General features: G+C 39.8%; 2 protein-coding genes across 5 annotated transcripts in view; one reads left to right on the top strand and one right to left on the bottom strand.

The window, feature by feature from the left end:
• The window catches only part of APPL2 (adaptor protein, phosphotyrosine interacting with PH domain and leucine zipper 2), a 64,135-nt gene extending 56,600 nt beyond the window's left edge, over positions 1-7,535 (top strand). The window contains exons 18-22 of one of the 3 annotated variants that reach the window (XM_014591893.1): positions 1,023-1,197; positions 3,877-3,913; positions 4,122-4,262; positions 5,432-5,479; positions 6,631-7,535. In XM_014591893.1, the coding sequence (XP_014447379.1) occupies positions 1,023-1,197; positions 3,877-3,913; positions 4,122-4,262; positions 5,432-5,479; positions 6,631-6,639 (410 nt within the window). In that variant the 3' untranslated portion in view covers positions 6,640-7,535. Of the gene's footprint in view, positions 1-1,022; positions 1,198-3,876; positions 3,914-4,121; positions 4,263-5,431; positions 5,480-6,416 lie in introns of all 3 variants that reach the window. The other 2 variants (XM_006141438.2, XM_006141439.3) reach the window with 2 other exon arrangements.
• A 7,286-nt stretch (positions 7,536-14,821) lies between these two features.
• Positions 14,822-22,320, bottom strand: part of WASHC4 (WASH complex subunit 4) — a 68,151-nt gene continuing 60,652 nt past the window's right edge. Inside the window, exons 30-33 of one of the 2 annotated variants that reach the window (XM_006141435.3) lie at positions 20,822-20,918; positions 19,846-20,042; positions 19,178-19,277; positions 14,822-17,070 (exon numbers count right to left, since the gene is read on the bottom strand). In XM_006141435.3, coding sequence (XP_006141497.1) covers positions 17,003-17,070; positions 19,178-19,277; positions 19,846-20,042; positions 20,822-20,918 — 462 coding nt within the window. In that variant the 3' untranslated portion in view covers positions 14,822-17,002. Of the gene's footprint in view, positions 17,071-19,177; positions 19,278-19,845; positions 20,043-20,821; positions 20,919-22,320 lie in introns of those variants that run through there. The other variant, XM_006141436.3, reaches the window with a different exon arrangement.

The raw sequence follows: 22,320 nt of genomic DNA, 5'->3' as shown, positions 1-22,320 counted from the left end.
AATTTTTTTAGCCCATAAGTTATTTTTAGGGGCAAGAGAGGAAAAAGAGAGGCTTCTCAATTTAAACTGCTGGGTAAGTTGGCCCAGCTGTGGTAGTGCACACTACAGGAGGCCTGGGTTTGATTCCTAGTCCAGCTTGAAAAGCCAGGCGCTGGGGCTGGCAGGTGGCATGGTGGTTAAGGGCCCTGGATTCCCACATGGCTGACCATGGTTCAAGTCCTGGACCTGGTGTCTTGCTTTCTCACTTTCCCTTTCTGTCTGGTGAAATTTAAAAATAATAAATAAAGGGAATAATTATTTCAAAAAAAAAAAAAAAAGGCCAGGCACAGTCGTGTGTTGCCTGCAGCCCCAGCTATTCAGAAGCTAAGAAAGGAGAGGGAGACACAGCAAGACCTTTCTTTAACTAGAACAAGGAAAAAAAAAAAAAGATCTTTTAAACATTCTTTCTGATTTTCTAGTTGTGATTGTTTAGTCTCAAATTCCATACCATTATCAAGAGGCCAAAACTGGCACTCATTAGAGTCAATAAGCTAATTAGTTAAAGGTGTCCATTAATTTACTACATGTCACCACTGGCCTTCGCTATGATGTGTGAACTGAATGCAAACCAACATCAGGTCTTTTCTCTTTCTATAGGAGAACTTTCTCAGTGGGCCAAAATCTTGAATTTTCTATTGTCTTAGTGGGAAAGCTTTTGAGAGAAAAGGAAGAAATGTATGTACTGTCACCATGTCACCTGGGACAGAAGGGTGTTCATCTGGTACCACTGTCATCACACATTAGACTTTCTAGTCTAACAAAGTAGTTCCAAACCAACCAGTGAAATGTAGACTCACAGGGTTGGTGATGCTGTATTTATAAAGCTGTCCTGAGAAATTCTGATGGAATGTTGTCCAGAGAAAACAAAATCTGAGGCCTCAGCCTGCTCTCAGACCACCATGCCTGACGGGGATGCAGAGCAGCCAGAGAAAGAAGTAAATTCAATACTGAGCAGAAAATGCTTATTTATTTATTTTTTTCAGATTCTCTTTTGCAACAGATGTTTATAGTTCGGTTTTTGGGATCAATGGCAGTTAAGACAGACAGCACTACAGAAGTGATTTATGAAGCAATGAGGCAAGTTCTTGCTGCTCGGGCCATTCACAACATCTTCCGGATGACAGAATCCCATCTGATGGTCACCAGTCAGACCCTGAGGTACGGTTTCATTTCCAGACTTTCTTGCAGCTTCACTGACTCACTGACTCCCTTTTAAAGCTATATTCACCCATCTGGAATGTTATTGCTGAGATATTTTATTGGGCTTAATTAAGATAATACTCCTCTTTTGCCACTCCCCTTTTTACATTTCAATTTTATAAAGTAGAGAGGACAGAAGGTTCATAAAGATGCCATTATTCAGGAGTTATTCTGTTATATCTCAGAACTTGAAAATGGAAAGGTTTGGGTTTTTTCTTTTAATTAATTTGCCAGAGGGTGCATGTGCCTGCCAGAGGTGGGGGCAATAAGAAAGCACCCCACCCCACCCCCCACCCCCATCAGGAATGGTTATGCATCAGTCCCTTTTCCTCCATCTCTTCCTCCTTTCAGGATTTTGGGCATGCATGCACATACACCTGGTGTTGTTTCTCATGCTTCTGTGTCTCAAACCACACAGCTGGCCATGTGGGATCCAGCTGCCTTAACCACTATACCATGGGCTGAACCTGTTTTTTTTTTTTTTGTTTTTTTGTTTTTCATTTCTTAGAATGCTTCTGAAATTAGCAGCAATAAAGGGCCAGCAGGGAGCATGGTTAAGGTGCTGTGCTTCCATAGGGTTGGCCATGGTTTGAATTCCAGACCTTGTGGCTTGAAAATCACACCAGGTGTGTATGTGCGCCTGTGTGCCCAGAATCCCGAGAGCCCAGGATCCTGAAACAATGGAAGAGAAGGGATTGTGGCATGATTTTGCACTTTCCCTCTCGGTGAATCTTTCTGGCAAGCACATGTGCACTATGGCAAAAACCTTTATAAAAAAAAAAAGGGACATAAACAAAGGTAAGATGTAAAGCTTTATAGTTTAACGTTCCACACACATTTTCTCATTAACTGTTATAACTGGCTCTTCGAAGTGGGGTTCTTACCATAGATTTATAGAGGAAGCACTTGGAAGAACTCTAAGTAACTTACACAGGATTGTGTGTGGAGCCAGGTGAGCAGTCAGTCTTGAGCCCTCAGATGATAGATCCTGGGCTCTAATAACTGTACTACATGTATTTCAAATTGTAACCTTTTTTGGAGGTAACAGCTTTATTGTGATATAATTTACATATATTAGGTCATTGGGAAAGCCATGACATACTTTTTATGTTTTTCTAAGCAAAAATGCATTGGGGACCAGCTGGTGGCATAGTGGTTAAAGCACTGGACACTCCCACATGGCTGACCATGGTTCCAGTCCCGGACCTGGTGGCTTGCTTTCTCACTTCCCCTCTTTCTCCTTCTCTTTCTCTCTCTGTGTCTCTCTGTCAAGTTAAAAAGAAATGAATAAATAAAATTTAATAAATAATTATTTTTTAAAAATGCATCCTGACTTTTCCAGTGTCTCAATAATTCACCCATATAAAGCGTACAATTCAGTGGCTTTTAGTCTATTCAGAGACATGCAGCTAACACCACAATTTTAGAGCTTATTTTCCTTTCTCCAGAAAGAGCATCCATACCCATCAGTACTAAACCCCACACCTTTCAGCCCTAAGCCACTAGTCTTGCTGTCTGGATAGATTTTTCCTATTCTGGACATTTCTTATAAATGAGATTATAATAATTTTGGGTTTTCTTTTTCTTCATCTATAAAATTTATAGCCATCAGGACCAGCAGATGGTGTAGTGGTTACATCACTGGACTCCCATGTAGTTGACTGTGGTTCGAGTCCTGGACCCAAGGACTCATGCTGGGCACTTGTGTGTGCATGCCCAAAATCCTGAGAAAATGGAGAAGGGATTGTGGTGTGGCCCTCCCCACTGGTGATGATTCTCACTTTCTGTCTGTCTCTGTCTGGCGAGCGCATGTGCCCTATAGCAAAAATCTCTCCTTAAAAAAAGTTTACAGCCTTTCAGTATAATATAAATATGTAATGCCATATGCTAATTATGCCAACATAAGTAGAAGCACACAGTAGAAATTTATATCTACACAAGGGACCCAACTTCAAAAAGCTTGGAAATATTTTTATTTTGGTGTAAAAAAAGTTTTGAAATCCATGCATGGTTTTTCATAGTACACATTTTCTATGAACTTTTTAAAGACGCCCTCATATATCTAAAATCGCAGTAAGTTCTCTAATGTAGTTTTATTTTCCAAGCCACAGCAACCTGGTCATTAGATGATGCTTAAAATGTTGTTAAAGTATATGTATTCTGGAATACCTTATTAAACAGTACTCCTTTTACACCCAGACTGATAGAAAATAGTCTGCCAAAGTTGCTTCACTATTCTTTCACCCACAAAAATCTGGAATAAGTTGATCCACCACTTCAGGGGAATTAAAGTAGTGAATGACTGTTGAGAAGAAAACTGGACACAGTATGATCATCTTCATTACACACAGCAGACTTACTGAGAAAGGTGCTAGCACTGCCTTTTCGGGTAGGCACCGAAGTCCTCTGAGGCTAATTCGCCTGCTTGCTACCTCTGTGGTATCCGCGGAGTTTCACTGCACTGATTCAGCAAACAGAAACCACAGCACGTGGTCAAGGGACTAGCTCACCTCACTCAACCAGGCCTTTTTTGTATGTGGGGGTATTTGTGTGATTTCATTCTGAACTTCTACAAGCACTTGTAAAGATGTATATTTACCTAACATTTGTGATAAAATGAATCTCTTAAAATTTCAGATTGATAGATCCTCAGACTCAAGTATCAAGGGCCAATGTAAGTACCTCAAACAGCTTAATGTTAGTGATAACTCCCTAACTCACCTTTTACCTACCTTAAACACAACTGGGCACTTAATAAATATCCACAGATTAAATGACTATCACTATTAGTTCATTTTTAATGCCTTTCCATAGAGAATAAGTTTTTTGTTTTGTCTTTCCTTCCAGTTGTGATAATCAGTCTGTTCCTATTTGTTTTGCAGTTTGAACTTACTAGCGTCACACAGTTTGCTGCTCATCAAGAAAACAAGAGACTGGTTGGCTTTGTCGTCCGCACTCCTGAGTCCACAGGAGAACAGTCTCTGAGCACATATATTTTCGAAAGCAACTCAGAAGGCGAAAAGGTTTTGTTTCATATTAAGATTCTATATCTGTCCAGACATGTCCATTTTAAAGGGATTTTTTTTCCCCCACCATCCCCAGGATATTTGATTATGCTGCATGTCTCCACCTAGGAGTTCAGATAACTACCTCCTGGGAATGCCCTCACTGACAGAAAACTGAATTTAAACTTCCCCATGAAAAATACCTATCAACCAAAATAGAGTGAATGAAGAAATGCTTCCAAATTTGTCCTTAAAAAAAAAAAAAAAAAGCAGAAGTTACAATGGAGTCTTAACAAAGATGGTATCAGGAAAGTACATCTCAGCTATTTTTTGTTCACTGTGAAAAACTGACTATGTGAGCTATTTAGAAAGAATTAAAACCAGTCAGTCTTCTTTTGAGTATCTGTTACTGTGTGTATATGCATATGTGGTGGCTGGCTAGGGCTGAGAGAGGAAAAAGTTTAAAACACTGGAAGGCAAGGTTTTTACTTACCTGGAACTTTATATATATATATATAAATGGGTGACGGGAGGTAAGGACAGCTGGATGCTAAGGCTCCAAACCCCGTGCCATTAGTCTGCTGCAGCCAGGCCTGTACTCACATGTGGATGTGAGCAGATGGTGCCTCACTATACTCCTGTGTCACATTTTTTCTGAAATTGTTCTCTTTATCTTTGCCAAACTCCACTTTTCTTATCTTTTGCAGATATGTGCCCTATCGCAAAAATCTTAAAAAAAAAAAAAAAAAGCAGAAGTTACAATGGAGTCTTAACAAAGATGGTATCAGGAAAGTACATCTCAGCTATTTTTTGTTCACTGTGAAAAACTGACTATGTGAGCTATTTAGAAAGAATTAAAACCAGTCAGTCTTCTTTTGAGTATCTGTTACTGTGTGTATATGCATATGTGGTGGCTGGCTAGGGCTGAGAGAGGAAAAAGTTTAAAACACTGGAAGGCAAGGTTTTTACTTACCTGGAACTTTATATATATATATATAAATGGGTGACGGGAGGTAAGGACAGCTGGATGCTAACGCTCCAAACCCCGTGCCATTAGTCTGCTGCAGCCAGGCCTGTACTCACATGTGGATGTGAGCAGATGGTGCCTCACTATACTCCTGTGTCACATTTTTTCTGAAATTGTTCTCTTTATCTTTGCCAAACTCCACTTTTCTTATCTTTTGCAGATATGTTATGCTATTAATTTGGGAAAAGAAATTATTGAGGTTCAGAAGGTAAGGTGCATTTTAGTGCAAAATATCTGTGCAAAACTACTTCAGAAATATCGCATACTATACTGTACGCATACTAAGGTTTCCCTCAGAGAAAAGCAATGTCCACTGGACAGGATGGCCAAGTCTGGGGTTTCCTTTAAGCATTCTAACCGCCAGCCCGGCTGACAGCAGGCAACCCTGTGGACTCTCAGTAGCCATCACTGCTGCAGCCCCTGCTCTCTTGCTTTCCTTGCCTGCACACTCGTTGGCTAGTTTTCCTTCCTTTCAAACTAAGATGACACAAGCTGAAGTACCTACCAGGCACTCTGCTTCTCACAGCATGGCCACAGGCCAGCAGCACGAACAGCCCCTGGGAGCTCGTTAGAAATGAAGACTCAGCAGCTTAGTAGTTCACTCATTCAGCAGATTTCTAAGAGCCTAGTGTACAGAAGAAAAACCCTGAAATTATACCAGTGAACAGGACAGGTACCCTAAGCCCCTCAGGGATCCCCTAGTGAGCCTTTACCTTGTAGACATAACTATTGCAACCAAACCGGGTAATCACAACACAAAAGTGGTCAGATGTGCATGTGAATGGGCACAGCTATTTTCTGACCAAACTGTATTTCCAATACAAGTGATGGGCCAGATGGCCAGCTCCTGGGAGAGGTGAAGAGGGGAGGAAAAGGTTTAAAGACAAGACAGGTTTCATGAAAAAGCTCTGCGGACTGTCTTTGGGAAGATGATTAAACGTCATGTTGGCTGAGAGGAAAAACAGTCTAGAATGTACTAGTATTGCACTTGCTTTCAGGGAAGCCAGGAGACACAGCTGAAGGCACACACAGCAGGGCTCAGGAGGAATGAGGCTGGGTCGCAGAGCGTACAGAAGCCAAGCCAAAGGGGTATAAGTGCATCTTAAGCTTTCTCTTTTTTTCCTCTGAAACACTCCTAACTTCAGGATCCAGAAGCATTGGCTCAATTAATGCTGTCCATACCACTAACCAATGACGGAAAATATGTATTGTTAAACGATCAACCAGATGACAGTGACGGAAGCCCAAGTGAACATAGAGGCGCAGAATCTGAAGCCTAACTCACTTGCATGTGTGGGGGAAGAGCACGCAGGAAGGAGAGCTACCTCCCTAAGGGTTTCCAACTTCTCTGCTACGCAGGCACACTGACCTGATTTCAGAACGCTGACAATCGTTTACGAAAGTACTTTCAATGGCTTGACTTGAGACTTGGGAGGGAAACACTAAGAAACGGTTGACAACGTTCCTCCCCATCAACAAATGTTATTTTAGGTGCTTTGTGGTAAGTCCTTTTCTTAGATCACATTGTTCAGTGCTCAGAAGGAGAGTTATGAAAAATGCATTGTTCACTTTATTTGAATGTCATCTCTGCATTTTCCATTATCTTTTTTAAAAATGGCAAAGCCTAGATTTACAATTTGATAAACACTAAATATTTCCTATTAATATAATCTATTTTTGTATTTTACTTAATGAGCTTTAAGTGCCTGTCATTCTGAAGACTGTGTATTTATAATCCAGCCGGTCTCATCATTGGACCTAACAGCATTACCTTGTGCATTGCGGTGATAAGCGCTGTTTTGTGGCCCAAGCTCTAGCAGAGACGCAGGCCTAGTTTTGATAACTGTTCCAGACATCATGCAATAAAAAGACTAGCTGAGGAATCCCACAACTGATACTTAATTTTACAGTAGAACCTTTCCGAACCAGCATTCAGAAGTTTAAGGTCCTCCTACACATGACTATGGTGGGTCACTGTGAAGGGCGCAGCTGTACCAGTTCCTGTTTCTTCTGAGCCAGACCCTCCTCAAAGAAGGGACCGATTAATCTTAACACTCACTTGAAGCACAGCTGGTCGTGGGGTTTCGTATAAAGTTCCTATTTTCACCTGATACTTCTGGTTCCTGGAATCCCAGCCTACTTCCTGTCTGTAAAATAAGTGTAACGATCGGGAATTGGTAAAGTGTGTTTAGTTGTAACCAAGTTCAACAGACTATCGTTATCTTTGTAATAAATTAACATAGCAATAAAAATTATTCTGTTTCTTTTGTTTGTTGTGGTTATTTCCTAGCACAGCAATCCCCAAACTTTTTTGGCACCAGGAACTGATTTCAGGAAGACAATTTTTCCATGGACTGGGGAGTGAGGGGGGATGGTATTGGGTTGATTCAAGCACATTAATTTACTGTGCACTTCATTACACTGTAATAAATACGTATACTTCCCACCACAATGTAGAAGCAGTGGGAACCCTCAGCTTGTTTTCCTACAAACTAGACGTTTGTTTTTTATTAATTTTGGCCAGGGTGAGTGACACAAGGGCACAGTGTGGAAAGAGGTGTGGATGGATGTGGTAAGGAAAATAATGGACAGACCACGCACAGACTAGAGGAAGTGTAGATTCTGACTTAAAGCCTGCCGCCACCTGCAGCTGTGCCGTTGAAATACATCAACCCACTTGCACTAAAAAGCCTGCCACCAGATGCAGCTTGTCACTTACTGTTGGGGGTTTGGTAAGGTTTACTGTCTCTACAAACCTCTCTAGTTGGCATTGGCAGTAGCATCACCACCTCACCCTCACCAGATCAGGCACTGGACTCTCATACAGAGTGTACAACCTGGCTCTCTGGCACGCATAGTCCATGGTAGGGCTCACACTCCTGCAAGGGTCTAATGGGCTGCTGATCTGACAGGAGGCGACCTTGGGTGGTAAGGCCAATGACGGGGAGTAGCTCTAGAGATGAAGCTCTGCTTGCTCTCCTTCTACTGTACAGTTCCCTGGTTGGAGACCCCTGTCCTAGAACATCCTTGGAAGAAAACTAATGTCCGTTCTGTGGCCTTAATTAAAAACTAGAATATAATAAAATCATAACATGGGATATATATTTAAAAACTATTCAACATGAGTAGAAATAATATGACCTCACTGCAAAATTTTTTTGGGGGGAGGGAGAGGTTTTTGCTATAGGGTGTGTGCACTTGTTAGAGCAAGAAATCAACCCCCGGGGGGATGGCCAAGCCACAGTCCCTTCTCCACTCCTCTTGGGATCTTGGGCATGCATGTACATGCACCTGGTGTGAGCCTAAGCCACTAGGTCTGGGGCTTGAACCGCGGTAGACTACATGGGTGTCCAGCGACATAGCCATTACGCCAACTGCTGGTCCCCTTCACTGCCAAATTTAAGATGGTTATTTTTTTTTTTAATGGCAGATTAAAACCACCCTAGGTTAGGTTAACATAGGGTCCATCTTAAGAACTCACTTCTAGGGAACCAGCAGTTAGCGTAATGGCTATGTCGCTGGACTCCCACATAGTAGACTGCGGTTCGCGTCCCGGACCCAGTGGCTTAAAACTCATGCCGGGCGCGTGTGCGTGCATGCCCAAGATCCTGAGAGGAGAATGGAGGAGAAGGGATTGTGGCGTGACCATCCCTCCTGGGGGGCGATTTCTCTCTTTCTGTCTCTATGTCTCTGTCTGGCGAGCGCACGCACCCTATAGTGAAAAAAAAAAAAACTCCTATAATGTTTCAGAAATATAGTGAGCTGGTGGTCTAAGTCAGTATGAGATTACACACCATAAAATTATGAGTTGACTGTTTACTAATGATTTACTAGTCTGTATAGCATAACTATTAGATCTTTGAAAGGCTAGAAGAGCCATGGTCCCTTGAATGTTTTTCTTTAGACTTTTTCAGGAACAGTGGGGAGAATCTCAAATCCTGAACAATTACTAGGTTGGAAACTAAAGCACTATTAACACTGTAGCTTAAATAAGACACAGGGCATGTATATCATAAGGGAAACAAAGACTTGAAATTCCATTCATTAAAACTAACTTCATCAAAAAATGCCCTTAGAATGAAAACAATTTATTGATAATAGCAAGCACATAAGAGCAACAAAAAATTCATATCCAGAATTTATGAAATACTCCTATAATTAAAAAGGCTAAAAGATTCATGAAAGTATTTCATAGATTTAAAAAATTACAGAGGTTTCTTAAGCAGAAATATGCTAGATCATAGTGTTCTAGGATATGCCAATGAAAAAGACAGTGAGAAGACTACATTCAGCAGATAGCAAAAACACCTGCTGGGAGGAGAGAACAGTCTGGTGTTCTATCTAGTGAACTTGAAAGTGCACCTGCCCTCCACCTAGCAGCTTCACTTGTGGGTACCTACCCAACGAACTAAGTATGTTCCCCAAGGACCTGTACATTAACGATTAACAGGAAAACTATACCATAGTGCCCCAAATGTGAAAATAAGTCAAGAGTCATCAACAACAGAATAGGATGTTTCGTGTAATGGAACACCAGAGAAGTACAACTCGACAACAGCTAGATGCATCAACGTGAATGAATCTCAGACAATAATCGTTAAATCGTAAAAACATGTAAGATTCTATTTATATTAAGACATGAAAACACATTACTTAAAAAAATACATGTAAGTTGTGAAACTAGAGAAAAGCAAGAGAAGAATCAAACCCTCAAACAGTGGTTGCCTTGGGGGAGAAAACAGGACCTCTAATGAAGTTATATGCTTGACCTCTGTGGTAGCTCCCCAAGGGCTTTATTTTTATTCTCTCTTGCATGCATATAATTTTTTAAAGATTTAACTTTATTTATTTAATTTGACCACAGAGGGACAGAGTGGGGGGGGTGAGAAAACAAGCTGCCAGATCTAGGGCTCGAACCATGGTCGAGCATGTGGGAGTCCAGCGCCTTTAACCACCATGCCACCTGGTAGCCCACATGCTGTATAATTTTCAAATGTATTAACAGTGGGTGACCTGCCCATTTTCTCAACTTACTGAAATGTATTTTTTTTTTTTTTGAGAGGTTTTTGCTATAGGGTGCGTGCGCTCACCAGACAGACAGAGACAGAAAGCGAGAAATCACCCCCCAGGGGGCATGGCCACGCCGCCCGGCGTGGAGGTTTAAGCCACCAGGTCCGGGACGCAAACCGTGGTTGACTACGTGGGAGTCCAGCAACATAGCCATTACACTAACTGCTGGTCCCTACTGAAATGTATTTTAATACACATTAAAGCACTCTGAGAAACTAATAAGTGCCATGTAAATAATGTGGGAAAGGCAGAGAAAGGGATCTTTCAGAAACCAGCTACCTTTAAGGTCCCATTCACCAAGTCCATTTCCCAGCACTGGTTTAGCCATCACATACCCATTAGACTAGTATCTTTTTTTTTTTTTTTTTTTTTTAAGGTTTTTACCATAAGGTGCCACGTGCTCCCCAGAGACAGAGAGAGGGAAAGTGAGAAATCACTCTCCAAAGGGGATGGTCATGCCATAATCCCTTCTCCATTCTCCTTAGGATTCTAGACATGCACACACATATGCCCTGTATAATTTCCAGATTGCTGGGTCCAGGATTCGGAACAGTGGTCAGCATTGTGGGAGTCCAGGGCCTTAACAACCACGCCACGTGCTCGTCCCCACACAACCATTATAAGAACGGGGACTTCCTTAACACTGTCTATACTCAGCTGAGCCACCTATATGAACCCACTGCAAATCAAGTATAGACTATTTTCAAACTTTCCACCTGAAAGAAACAAACACTATATGCCAATTATATTTCTACCTATGAGAATATTCATGTTAACAGCTTATATTTATAGCAGTTACTGTTCCTAATAAGTGTTCTACACAAATTAACTTGATTTTCATATTGATATCATCCCTTCTTACGCCTGAGGAAACAAAGATTAACCAGCAAATCAGCTCTTAATTCAGATTCCAGACTCTATGGTTCTAACCACTATGTTAAGAGTGTGGTTGGTGTGTCTGGGTGTTACCTCAAGAGAAAACAGAGATGAAATAATTTCCAAATAATTTGTAATACACAGATTTTGAAGTTCTTATGATATTCAGTAGCTATATCAATTTAAAAGCCTGTCATTAATGATGTAAAAATTCTGTAGAGATTTAATACTTTAATATTAATTTGCTATAGGGTACCCTATGGTATGGTGGTTAAGGTGGCTGGATCCCACATGGCCAACTATACAGTTCAAGTCCTGGACCCAAAGGCTTGACAAACCCGTCACCAGGGATGTGTACAATAATGGTTACAGCAGCATTGTTCACAGTGGACCCCGAATGTGAAAATCAGTCATCAACATCATCATCAATGTGCCGGAACATGTGCGTGTGTGCCTAAAATCCCAAAAGGAGGGAGAGATGGAGAAGGATTGTAGTGTGACCATTCCCCACGGGGGAGGGTGGTACTTCCTCACTTTTTATTTCTAACATATTTTAACACTGTATACTAATGATCCCTTTGTGGGATTGGGAGTCATAGTAAATTCATAATGGTTCTTTTTATTTGAGAACAACAAGATATCAAGAGACCAAAAATATATAAAGGAAAGAAAACTGAAGTACTTTACCTGGGATACATAGAGGAGCCAATCCCAATTTTATACTTGAAATTTTCTGCTACTGTGCATACAAGCATCTTTTCAAAGAGATTCCACTGGGACCAGCAGTTAGCGTAATGGCTATGTCGCTGGACTCCCATGTAGTTGACCGCAGTTCGCGTCCCGGACCCGGTGGCTTAAAACTCACACCAGGCGCATGTGTGTGCGTGCCCAAGATCCCGAGAGGAAAATGGAGGAGAAGGGATTGTGGCGTGGCCATCTCCCCTGGGGGGTGATTTCTCGCTTTCTATCTCTCTGTCTCTGTCTGTCTGGTGAGCGCACGCGCCCTATAGCAACAACCTCTACAAAAAAAGAGAGATTCCATTATATTTTATTCTATTAAATGGAACCACAGAAAAGTTAATGGCAGGTTGGCCCTACCCCCTAGTGGTTAAGGGGCCAAATCCCACATAGCTGGCCACAGTATGAATATTAGCATTGAGGGACCAGTAGTTAGCGTAATGGTTATGTCGCTGGACTCCCATGTAGTCAACTGCGGTTCACGTCCCAGACCCAGTGGCTTAAAACTCACGCCAGGTACGTGTGCGTGAGTGCCCAAGAGCCCAAGAGGAGAATAGAGGAGAAGGGATTGCGGCGTGGTCACACCAAGTCCATTTCCCAGCACTGGTTTAGCCATCACATACCCATTAGACTAGTATCTTTTTTTTTTTTTTTTTTTTTTTTAAGGTTTTTACCATAAGGTGCCACGTGCTCCCCAGAGACAGAGAGAGGGAAAGTGAGAAATCACTCTCCAAAGGGGATGGTCATGCCATAATCCCTTCTCCATTCTCCTTAGGATTCTAGACATGCACACACATATGCCCTGTATAATTTCCAGATTGCTGGGTCCAGGATTCGGAACAGTGGTCAGCATTGTGGGAGTCCAGGGCCTTAACAACCACGCCACGTGCTCGTCCCCACACAACCATTATAAGAACGGGGACTTCCTTAACACTGTCTATACTCAGCTGAGCCACCTATATGAACCCACTGCAAATCAAGTATAGACTATTTTCAAACTTTCCACCTGAAAGAAACAAACACTATATGCCAATTATATTTCTACCTATGAGAATATTCATGTTAACAGCTTATATTTATAGCAGTTACTGTTCCTAATAAGTGTTCTACACAAATTAACTTGATTTTCATATTGATATCATCCCTTCTTACGCCTGAGGAAACAAAGCACAGAAAGGTTAAGGAACCCGCTAGTAAGCAGCAAATCAGGACTTAAATCAGATTCCAGACTCTATGGTTCTAACCACTATGTTAAGAGTGTGGTTGGTGTGTCTGGGTGTTACCTCAAGAGAAAACAGAGATGAAATAATTTCCAAATAATTTGTAATACACAGATTTTGAAGTTCTTATGATATTCAGTAGCTATATCAATTTAAAAGCCTGTCATTAATGATGTAAAAATTCTGTAGAGATTTAATACTTTAATATTAATTTGCTATAGGGTACCCTATGGTATGGTGGTTAAGGTGGCTGGATCCCACATGGCCAACTATACAGTTCAAGTCCTGGACCCAAAGGCTTGACAAACCCGTCACCAGGGATGTGTACAATAATGGTTACAGCAGCATTGTTCACAGTGGACCCCGAATGTGAAAATCAGTCATCAACATCATCATCAATGTGCCGGAACATGTGCGTGTGTGCCTAAAATCCCAAAAGGAGGGAGAGATGGAGAAGGATTGTAGTGTGACCATTCCCCACGGGGGAGGGTGGTACTTCCTCACTTTTTATTTCTAACATATTTTAACACTGTATACTAATGATCCCTTTGTGGGATTGGGAGTCATAGTAAATTCATAATGGTTCTTTTTATTTGAGAACAACAAGATATCAAGAGACCAAAAATATATAAAGGAAAGAAAACTGAAGTACTTTACCTGGGATACATAGAGGAGCCAATCCCAATTTTATACTTGAAATTTTCTGCTACTGTGCATACAAGCATCTTTTCAAAGAGATTCCACTGGGACCAGCAGTTAGCGTAATGGCTATGTCGCTGGACTCCCATGTAGTTGACCGCAGTTCGCGTCCCGGACCCGGTGGCTTAAAACTCACACCAGGCGCATGTGTGTGCGTGCCCAAGATCCCGAGAGGAAAATGGAGGAGAAGGGATTGTGGCGTGGCCATCTCCCCTGGGGGGTGATTTCTCGCTTTCTATCTCTCTGTCTCTGTCTGTCTGGTGAGCGCACGCGCCCTATAGCAACAACCTCTACAAAAAAAGAGAGATTCCATTATATTTTATTCTATTAAATGGAACCACAGAAAAGTTAATGGCAGGTTGGCCCTACCCCCTAGTGGTTAAGGGGCCAAATCCCACATAGCTGGCCACAGTATGAATATTAGCATTGAGGGACCAGTAGTTAGCGTAATGGTTATGTCGCTGGACTCCCATGTAGTCAACTGCGGTTCACGTCCCAGACCCAGTGGCTTAAAACTCACGCCAGGTACGTGTGCGTGAGTGCCCAAGAGCCCAAGAGGAGAATAGAGGAGAAGGGATTGCGGCGTGGTCAACCCCCCTGGGGGGGGTGATTTCTCGCTTTCTGTCTCTCTGTCTCTCTCTGTCTGGTGAGCACACGTGTCCTATAGCAAAAAAAACTCTCAAAAAAAAATATATATATATATCAGCATTGACAATTTGAAATACACCAGGCATGTGTGTGTGTATACCCCAAAGCCTGACAGGCTAGAGAATGAAGAGACTGGCAATGTGACTATGCCCCACTGGGAGCTGCTTCCCCCTCTGCTCTTTCTCGCTTTTGCTGTCTCTCTCTGGTGAGTGTACACACCCTCTGGTTTAAAAAAAAAAAAAGGTTAAGAAACTACTGTCTTAAGACATTAAATTTCAACACACACATTCAGGGGAAAGAAATTTTTAAAATTATATTTATTAATGTTTTATTATACATACTGTATCCTCTTAGAATTGGGGGGAGGGGAGAAGCCCCACTCAAGTAAGGTAACAAACACCATCATTTACAAAATGTAATTAGATCTGACAATGTTACGGTGAGTCCTTATTCCTGAGAATTTAAACATCAGTAAGTTTTCTGTGAACTTATAACAAATGCTCACATTAATTTTTAAATTACAGTATGCCTGAAAAAATTAAAATATTAACATTAATATGTTAAGAAGGAAAACCATTACCCAAATGTATATATTAACTTAGATTTGAAGACACTGAAAACCCTGTTGCTCTGCAGTTTAATGCCATTTAAATATTTCATCTTTTCAGAGATTTTATTTCAAATATAGGAATTTAAAATTTTTTCAAACTGCAATGACATTAAAGGATAAAATAATGTCACCTTCTTTCCAATTATAGGCATCCAGAGGGTCAGCATGTGAACTCTTACTTAGTACTGACAAAATAATTTACATGTGGGGATAATGAAAAGAGAACATCTGATTTCTTCTAATCATAATTCTATCCCTATTAAAAGAAGATTTCAGGGAAGTAGAAAAGAAAAACAGAAAATGATGCTGTTGCTATGAAATAGTGACTAATATGATATAATTGAATGCAAGATCATAATATAAACATTTATAATGAAAATATAAATTATTAATTATGCAGCATGCTTTAGGGCCATTTCTACAGTTAGTATGAATTACAAATATTAAATGCCTTTAGTCTATCCACTGTCCATAATTCTGTAAGCCATGCTTACATAATAAACAAAAAAAAAATTTCCTACATATTCCGTTTCTTCTGACTTCCAACAGTGAAGAATTGATCTTAGGCTGGGAATGTTACCCAACCCTAACCAGCGAGTACAAACAGCACATTGTACACCCATTCCAAAAGCTAGAATCAAAGAGCAATGTTAGAATTATTTGCAAGATTTATCCAAAGAAATGGTTAGCAGGCGAGTGCAATAGAAAAATCAAGCATTTCCCAAAATGATATTTGTCTTAAAGTTTTAAACTTTAGTTTTCATTGTAAAGGTATCATTATATTTTTTAAAGGTCACATTAATAATTTCACTATTAACTGACACACCCTTACAAAAATAAAGCTAGTAGCTTGCTGCAAACTACATTTACTCAAAACCTTTCTGTACTTTTTAAATCAGTGATCTATTTTATTAGAGCTTTATTCTCACAGTGGTAATTTTTTTTAACCTGCACAGTACAATTATTATTTAATCTGGTGTCTCAGATTTTACTTGATATAAAGGAAAAGTCTGCCAAAACCATTGCAAAGCTTCAAATCAACCGAATGTAGAAGAAACCTGAGTTTGGATGTAATAGAAATAATTCATTCAATTTTTTCTTATATCATACATAGTGCCTTCAACCACAGTGAAGCTTCAAGCAGGACTCTATGGCTTTATCTGAATTTTCTTTGAGTATTTAGTAAATTTTAAATTTAAAGCAGTTGTTGGAGGTTAAATGTTCTCAAAGCAATGTAAACTTGTTATAAAATGTGTCATTGAAGACATCAGCAGCTCTTGTGCATCCACATAAAATTAACAATGAATGACCCTCAGGTATACTGTACACAAAGGTGCATACACACTGTACCTCACCTCTAGTATAAAGCCCTCTTCCTATATTCTTTTCATAAGAATATTGATATGTATGTATCAAATGTCAGGCTCAATTCCTTTTTTAAAACGTATTTACTGGCTGTATATAGCTACGCACTGATTTTCCAATGACTTTTGAGATAAATATGGACAAAGACCTATGCAAACACAAATTACAGACACTCATATAGACTGTAAAGAGAGCTGAGGTGACAGTTTCAGAATTCCAATTTGACCTTCTATAACTTCACTTCAAATAACTGTTCCTAGAAACATCTCCTAGCCAAAAGTCCAGGCAAAATTCTATCTTAAAATCTCATTCTTGACCTTTGAAAAGTAGAACATTTGGAAGCAGAATGGACGTAGAGCACTGCCTGAAAGGGTTGGAACATCTAAATATTTTCCAGAGATGTGACCCAGGAAACAATTCATCAACAGCTTATAACATCCATTTCACTGGCAAAAGTACTGACACAATTCTGGTCATTTCATATGAGCAATACATACTATCAGGATCATTTCACAACAGGATCAGCAGACACAGTGCTGTCGGACAGGTCTCCATTGCTTGCTTTAGTTTCTTCTGGAAACATAGTGAAAAAAACAATGGACATATTTTGTGTTTACTTTTTTTTAACAATTAAGAAATAAAATTTGATAAGAACTATATTGCCAAATTTTTAAGTTTGTATCTATCAGATATCTCCCAAACATCACAAATTATATGTATTTTATTATTATTTTTTTAAATCTAGGCTAAATACTATACTCATTCTCAGTGAGGGTGTTGTGGCCTTTCCCCTGTGCAACCCTGCTACCTCTCACCTAAAGAAGGCATGCTCCCCCAAGCCAGTTCCTCGTAATCATCATTGTGGTGCACTCCATTACTGAAGGAAATGTGGCTGTAAATTCAAATATCAACTTGTCCAGAATGAGAAACTTTCCATTTGTATTTATAATTTATTTTATAAGTAGTTTTTTTATTGCATTTGTGATAGAAGGAATTCCTTTCGTGCACAATGTTCATGTGCACATATTTCACTGACAGAAATACCTGACTAACACATTTACAAACCTTGACTATCTCTGAAGAATTATTAGCTGAAATAGTTTTAAAATGGCAGACTGACCCAGGCACCATCTGAGGGAGGTACAGCAACCAGAGCCCTCATGAGTGCCTTAAGAACGAGCCAAAGCAGAGCCCCACTGCCAAGAGATTCAAGGGTCTGGGTGTCTGTTTTGTTTTAATGCTTAGAGCAAATGTTCAATCCACTTGCAGAGTTTTACGTGGGCAGGAGACAAAGTCTGGCATCATGAAACAGCAATAATTGACTTCTCTGTAGTTTAGAATACACTGGTGCAAATTCATCCAAGTGGCCTTTGCTAATTTACCATTTGAAAATGAACACAAATGTAATATATGCAAATTGCCATTAGTAAATACTGAGTATTTTCTAGTAACAGCCTAAAATGCCTAATATTGTAACTTAAAACTATGTAACATTAGTAAGTAATATTTAATTTATGCAACACTGTCACTGAACAAGGTAGCTCAGGTCTATTCAAATGAGTCACCTCTGCTCAGTGTGGGGAAAAAAATAAAATTTGACAAGAAATAATATTAATAAAATCATTTTATGAAATGGTTTATATCTTGATTTATAAAAATTTCATGAAATAAAAGAAAGAAAAGTAGAGGGGTAAGTAGGTAGCATGGTGGTTAAGGGCACTAGACTCCTACATGGCCAACCGTGATTCAAGTCCTGGACCTGGTGGCTTGCTTTTTCACTTTCCCCCAACCTCACTCACCTCCCAACTCTGTCCCTCTCTGGTCTAATGAATTAATTAGTTAATTAATTAAAGTTAAATAAAATCATTCTTTAAAAAGAAGAAAGGTAGAAGAGCTACTGTGAAAACTGTTAAGAGTCAACTAGTTGCTGTACCTAGTTTTGATATCCAAACAAAGAGAAAAGGTTATTTGATTTCCATGACAGAAAGAAGCGAACCTCTTCGGGGGAGACAAATGGTCCTAAATTTCAAATGGGAGACAAACATATCACGGGGACATGATGTGTGGAACACTGCAGTGCTCTTACGCACTACAAGTACATAATGTACAATCCCAGGCTGAGGCCATAGCACAAGGTTCTAGGTTTGTGTCCGAAGGTCTCCCGAAATACGCAGACACTTGCATACCCATGGGTCTTGGCTGGCTCAGGCTAGAAGTGGATGGCGTCAGGAAAATTTTGTTGGGTATGCTTCCCTTTCTCATTTTCTCTTTCTCAGAATAAGTAAATAAGTAATAAACTTAAAAATTTATAAATATTGGCCCAGCTGTGGGAGAGCAAGTAGGTAGCTTGGAGTCCACAGGAGGCCCGGGTTCAGTTCTCAGACTAACCTACACCGGCTGGGCCATAATTGTGTGCCTGTAATCCGAGCTAGCAGGGAGGCTGGAAGATGGGAAACGGAATAAGGATAGAAAGGGTTATCACAGAGTGAAATGCACAAGCTAAAAATAAATTCCTTTTCAATTTCACACACGATCCACACAGGCTTTATGTTTTTAAAAAACTTATTTCGAGATCTGTATTATTTTGCTTAAAGAACAAGCTAGAAGTCTGAACACATAAAATGGGATATGAGGGTCTACTACTACAGAGAGATTTATTCAATATAAGCCACTCACTGACCTTCCTTCTCTTTCTTTTCTTGGTTTTCTTCAGCTGCAGTCTTGTCTGCTCTGAAGAAAATTCTTGCACTGCTCAGTGAGAAATACAGCAATTCAAATTCCTAAGTAAAAAAAATTTAAAATAAAAGCTGAAAATAGAGCAAAATATCAAAAATAGAGTTTAATTCTCTTTTTTTCTTATTTTAAAAAGCTCTAATAGAACTCATAAAAGAGAAACTGAAATAACTCATCCATGCTTAAGATCTGAATCAAATGGCTTCCAAATACAACTCACTCTGAAAAACACTGTTTTTACCATTATTCATCTCACTTATTATAATGTGGGTTTTGGACCATTTCTGAGGCCTGATGGTTATGGCAGACAGATCCCATAAGGCTGACTGCAAGGTTCAAGTCCTAGAGCTGGCAGTTTGAAAAACATGTGTGCCCAAAATCCCAACAAGGTGGAGAAATGGAGGAGAAGGGACTGTGGCTTGACCATTTCTCATGGGGTGCTCTCCCTCTCTCTCCTCTCCCTTTCTCTCTGTCTCTCTCTATACATACATGAGCCTTCTAGCTGAAATGAAAGGTTAAAAAAATGGGGGTTTCTATTTTGCTTTTGTTTATCCAATATCAAGAAGTAATAGGTAACAGAAAGTCAAAGCAGATTTGACTCTTACGCTCCTCTACCTGCAGATAGACATCCAGCCGTTTCTGAGTAAGATTCATAGTTTGTAGTAGTTTTTCATCTTGACTAGCTGACTGCACATTCTGTTGCTTAGCAACTGCTCTTATCTCCTTCAGGTATTTCTCTCTCACAGACTGGAACCAATGAAGTGAATCAAATTCCTGGTACTGGTCCAAAAGCTTTAGAATGTATGCCACACCTGCAGTCATTAGCAAAGGCAAAGTTAAATTACAGAGAACAGAAGTTGTATTCTCCTTTACCACAACTCCTAGCACTAAGCTAACCATTTTGAATTCATCTTCTTTTAAATAACATTTTATAGTATAAATGTATGACAAAGCAAGATGGCTTAATTCTTCTTTAAGAAGAAAAATATAAAAGTATAAAGAATTACAGTCAGCCATAGTGGCACGTTGTCGGGTCTCCCTGTGCACACTGTGTGCATGTGTGTGCCCATGATACTGGTGGCTAAGTGTCTCTCTCGTAGAAAAAATAAACTTTTTTTTTTTGTAAGAGAGATTTTTGCTATAAGGCACGTACACTTGCCAGAGAGACAGAAAGCAAGAAATCCCCCCCATGGGGGAATGGTCATGCCACAATCCCTTCTCCTTCATTCTCTTCTAGGGATTTGGGGCACACACACATACACACCCGGCGTGAATTTCAAGCTGCTGGGTGCCATGGACTCGAACTGCGGTCAACTACATGAGAGTCCAGCAACATAAGCATTATGCCATCTGCTGGTCCCAAAAAGATAAACTTTTAAAAAAAGTATATAGCATTAAAGACAAATCTATTAAGAAGAAAATAAATAACATGGCTATGAAAATCACCTGGAGAGGAATATGGTTGTAAAGGTAAAGAATAAAAACTTCTACTGCTAGGAGATAGCGAATGAAGAACATAAACAAATGTTCCTAAGACTCCACACTAAGGTAAATATAAAATTAATAGGAAAGCAATTTCCATTAAGCTTACCCATGGCAAAGCCATCATCGGTAAAAGCAGCTCCAATTTTATTTTTTTTATTCAGTTTCTCCTTGCAACTAATGGAATGCTCTACAAAGTTGAGGGTCTAAAAACACAAGATATTAGAGAAAAAAATCGTGTTAAAATCTTCCACATTCACTTCCTAAAACAGAAATTTCACAAATTATAAAATTTCTTAGGTTCTTGTCTTTTTTATCTGAAACATTTGCCTCAGATAAACAGTCTGTCCAGGAGAACACAATCCATGCAGTGTTTCTTTCCACATTTTTAAACTATGGGCACTTCTTTCATCTTAATAACTGTGATACAGTATGGTTAAGTGCTATACCAGCCCACACGGAATTTAAAGTTGGCTTTTACTACCTATGAAATTTATTAACAGTTAAACACATATGTGCAAAATCTTTATCAACTGTTATTTAAATCTTTTTCAGACATCTTATCTATGTTTGTCTTTTTTCTGGAACTAAATTCCAGCATAAAAACAGTGTCCTGGAGGAGAGGCGAGGCCTTCAGCAGAAGATTCCTCATGGCTCCTACGAACTAGTCATTTCAGGATTGAACTTCAAGAATTAGGAAGAAACACACCATCCATCAGATGACTAGAAATCACTGCAGGGTGACAAGAAATATGGAAAGCAAGAAAATACCTCTCCTCCAAGGGAAAAGAATAACTCCTTTTCATCTACAAGCAGTTCAATGGAAATCATGGAAATGTCTGATAAACAATTTAGAACATTCACAATGGCAAAGCTAACAGAGATGGAAGAGAAGAGAGACAGTGAACTGCAGAAGAGAAAGGAGAAAGAAGCTGACGAGTTCTAAGAGGTGAGTAAATTCTTGCAAGATCTAAAAGAGGAACTACATACTTTAAAAAAGCATCAAACGGAACTGTTAGAGATGAAGACTATAATACAGGAAATAAAAATATCCCTTGAAAGTATTAAAAGCAGACTAGATCATACAGAAAATAGAATCTCAGACATAGAAGAGAAAATCGTTGGCCTAGAAAAATCCACCACGAAGACTGAGAAAATTGCCCAAAAAAGTGAGAATAATATATGAGAACTACGAGATACCATTAAACGTCCAAACATCCGGATTATTGGCATTCCAGAAGGTGAAGAGACTCATAAGGGCATTGATAATCTATTCCATGAAATCCTGCAAGAAAATTTTCCAAACCTAGAGAGGCACTCAAAGATCCAGTCCTGAGAAATACAAAGGACCCCCAATAGAATCAACCCAAAAAGATCTTCTCCAAGACACATTATAGCCAGGTTAACCAAAACCGCAGACGAAGACAAGATACCAAGATTGGCAAGAGAAAAACATCATGTTACCTACAAAGGACATCCCATCAGGCTAACAGTAGACCTCTCATCGGAAACAATAAGAGCGAGAAAAGAATGGGAAAATATAGTCAAAGTGTTAAGAGAAAAGCAATTTCAGCCAAGAATACAGTACTCAGCAAGATTATCTTTCAT

The sequence above is a fragment of the Tupaia chinensis genome, unplaced genomic scaffold (assembly GCF_000334495.1).
Source record: "Tupaia chinensis unplaced genomic scaffold, TupChi_1.0 Scaffold000054_1, whole genome shotgun sequence".
NCBI lineage: Eukaryota > Metazoa > Chordata > Mammalia > Scandentia > Tupaiidae > Tupaia > Tupaia belangeri.
Note: the sequence above shows the minus strand (reverse complement) of the source record. Positions and strands in the feature narration are given on the sequence as shown.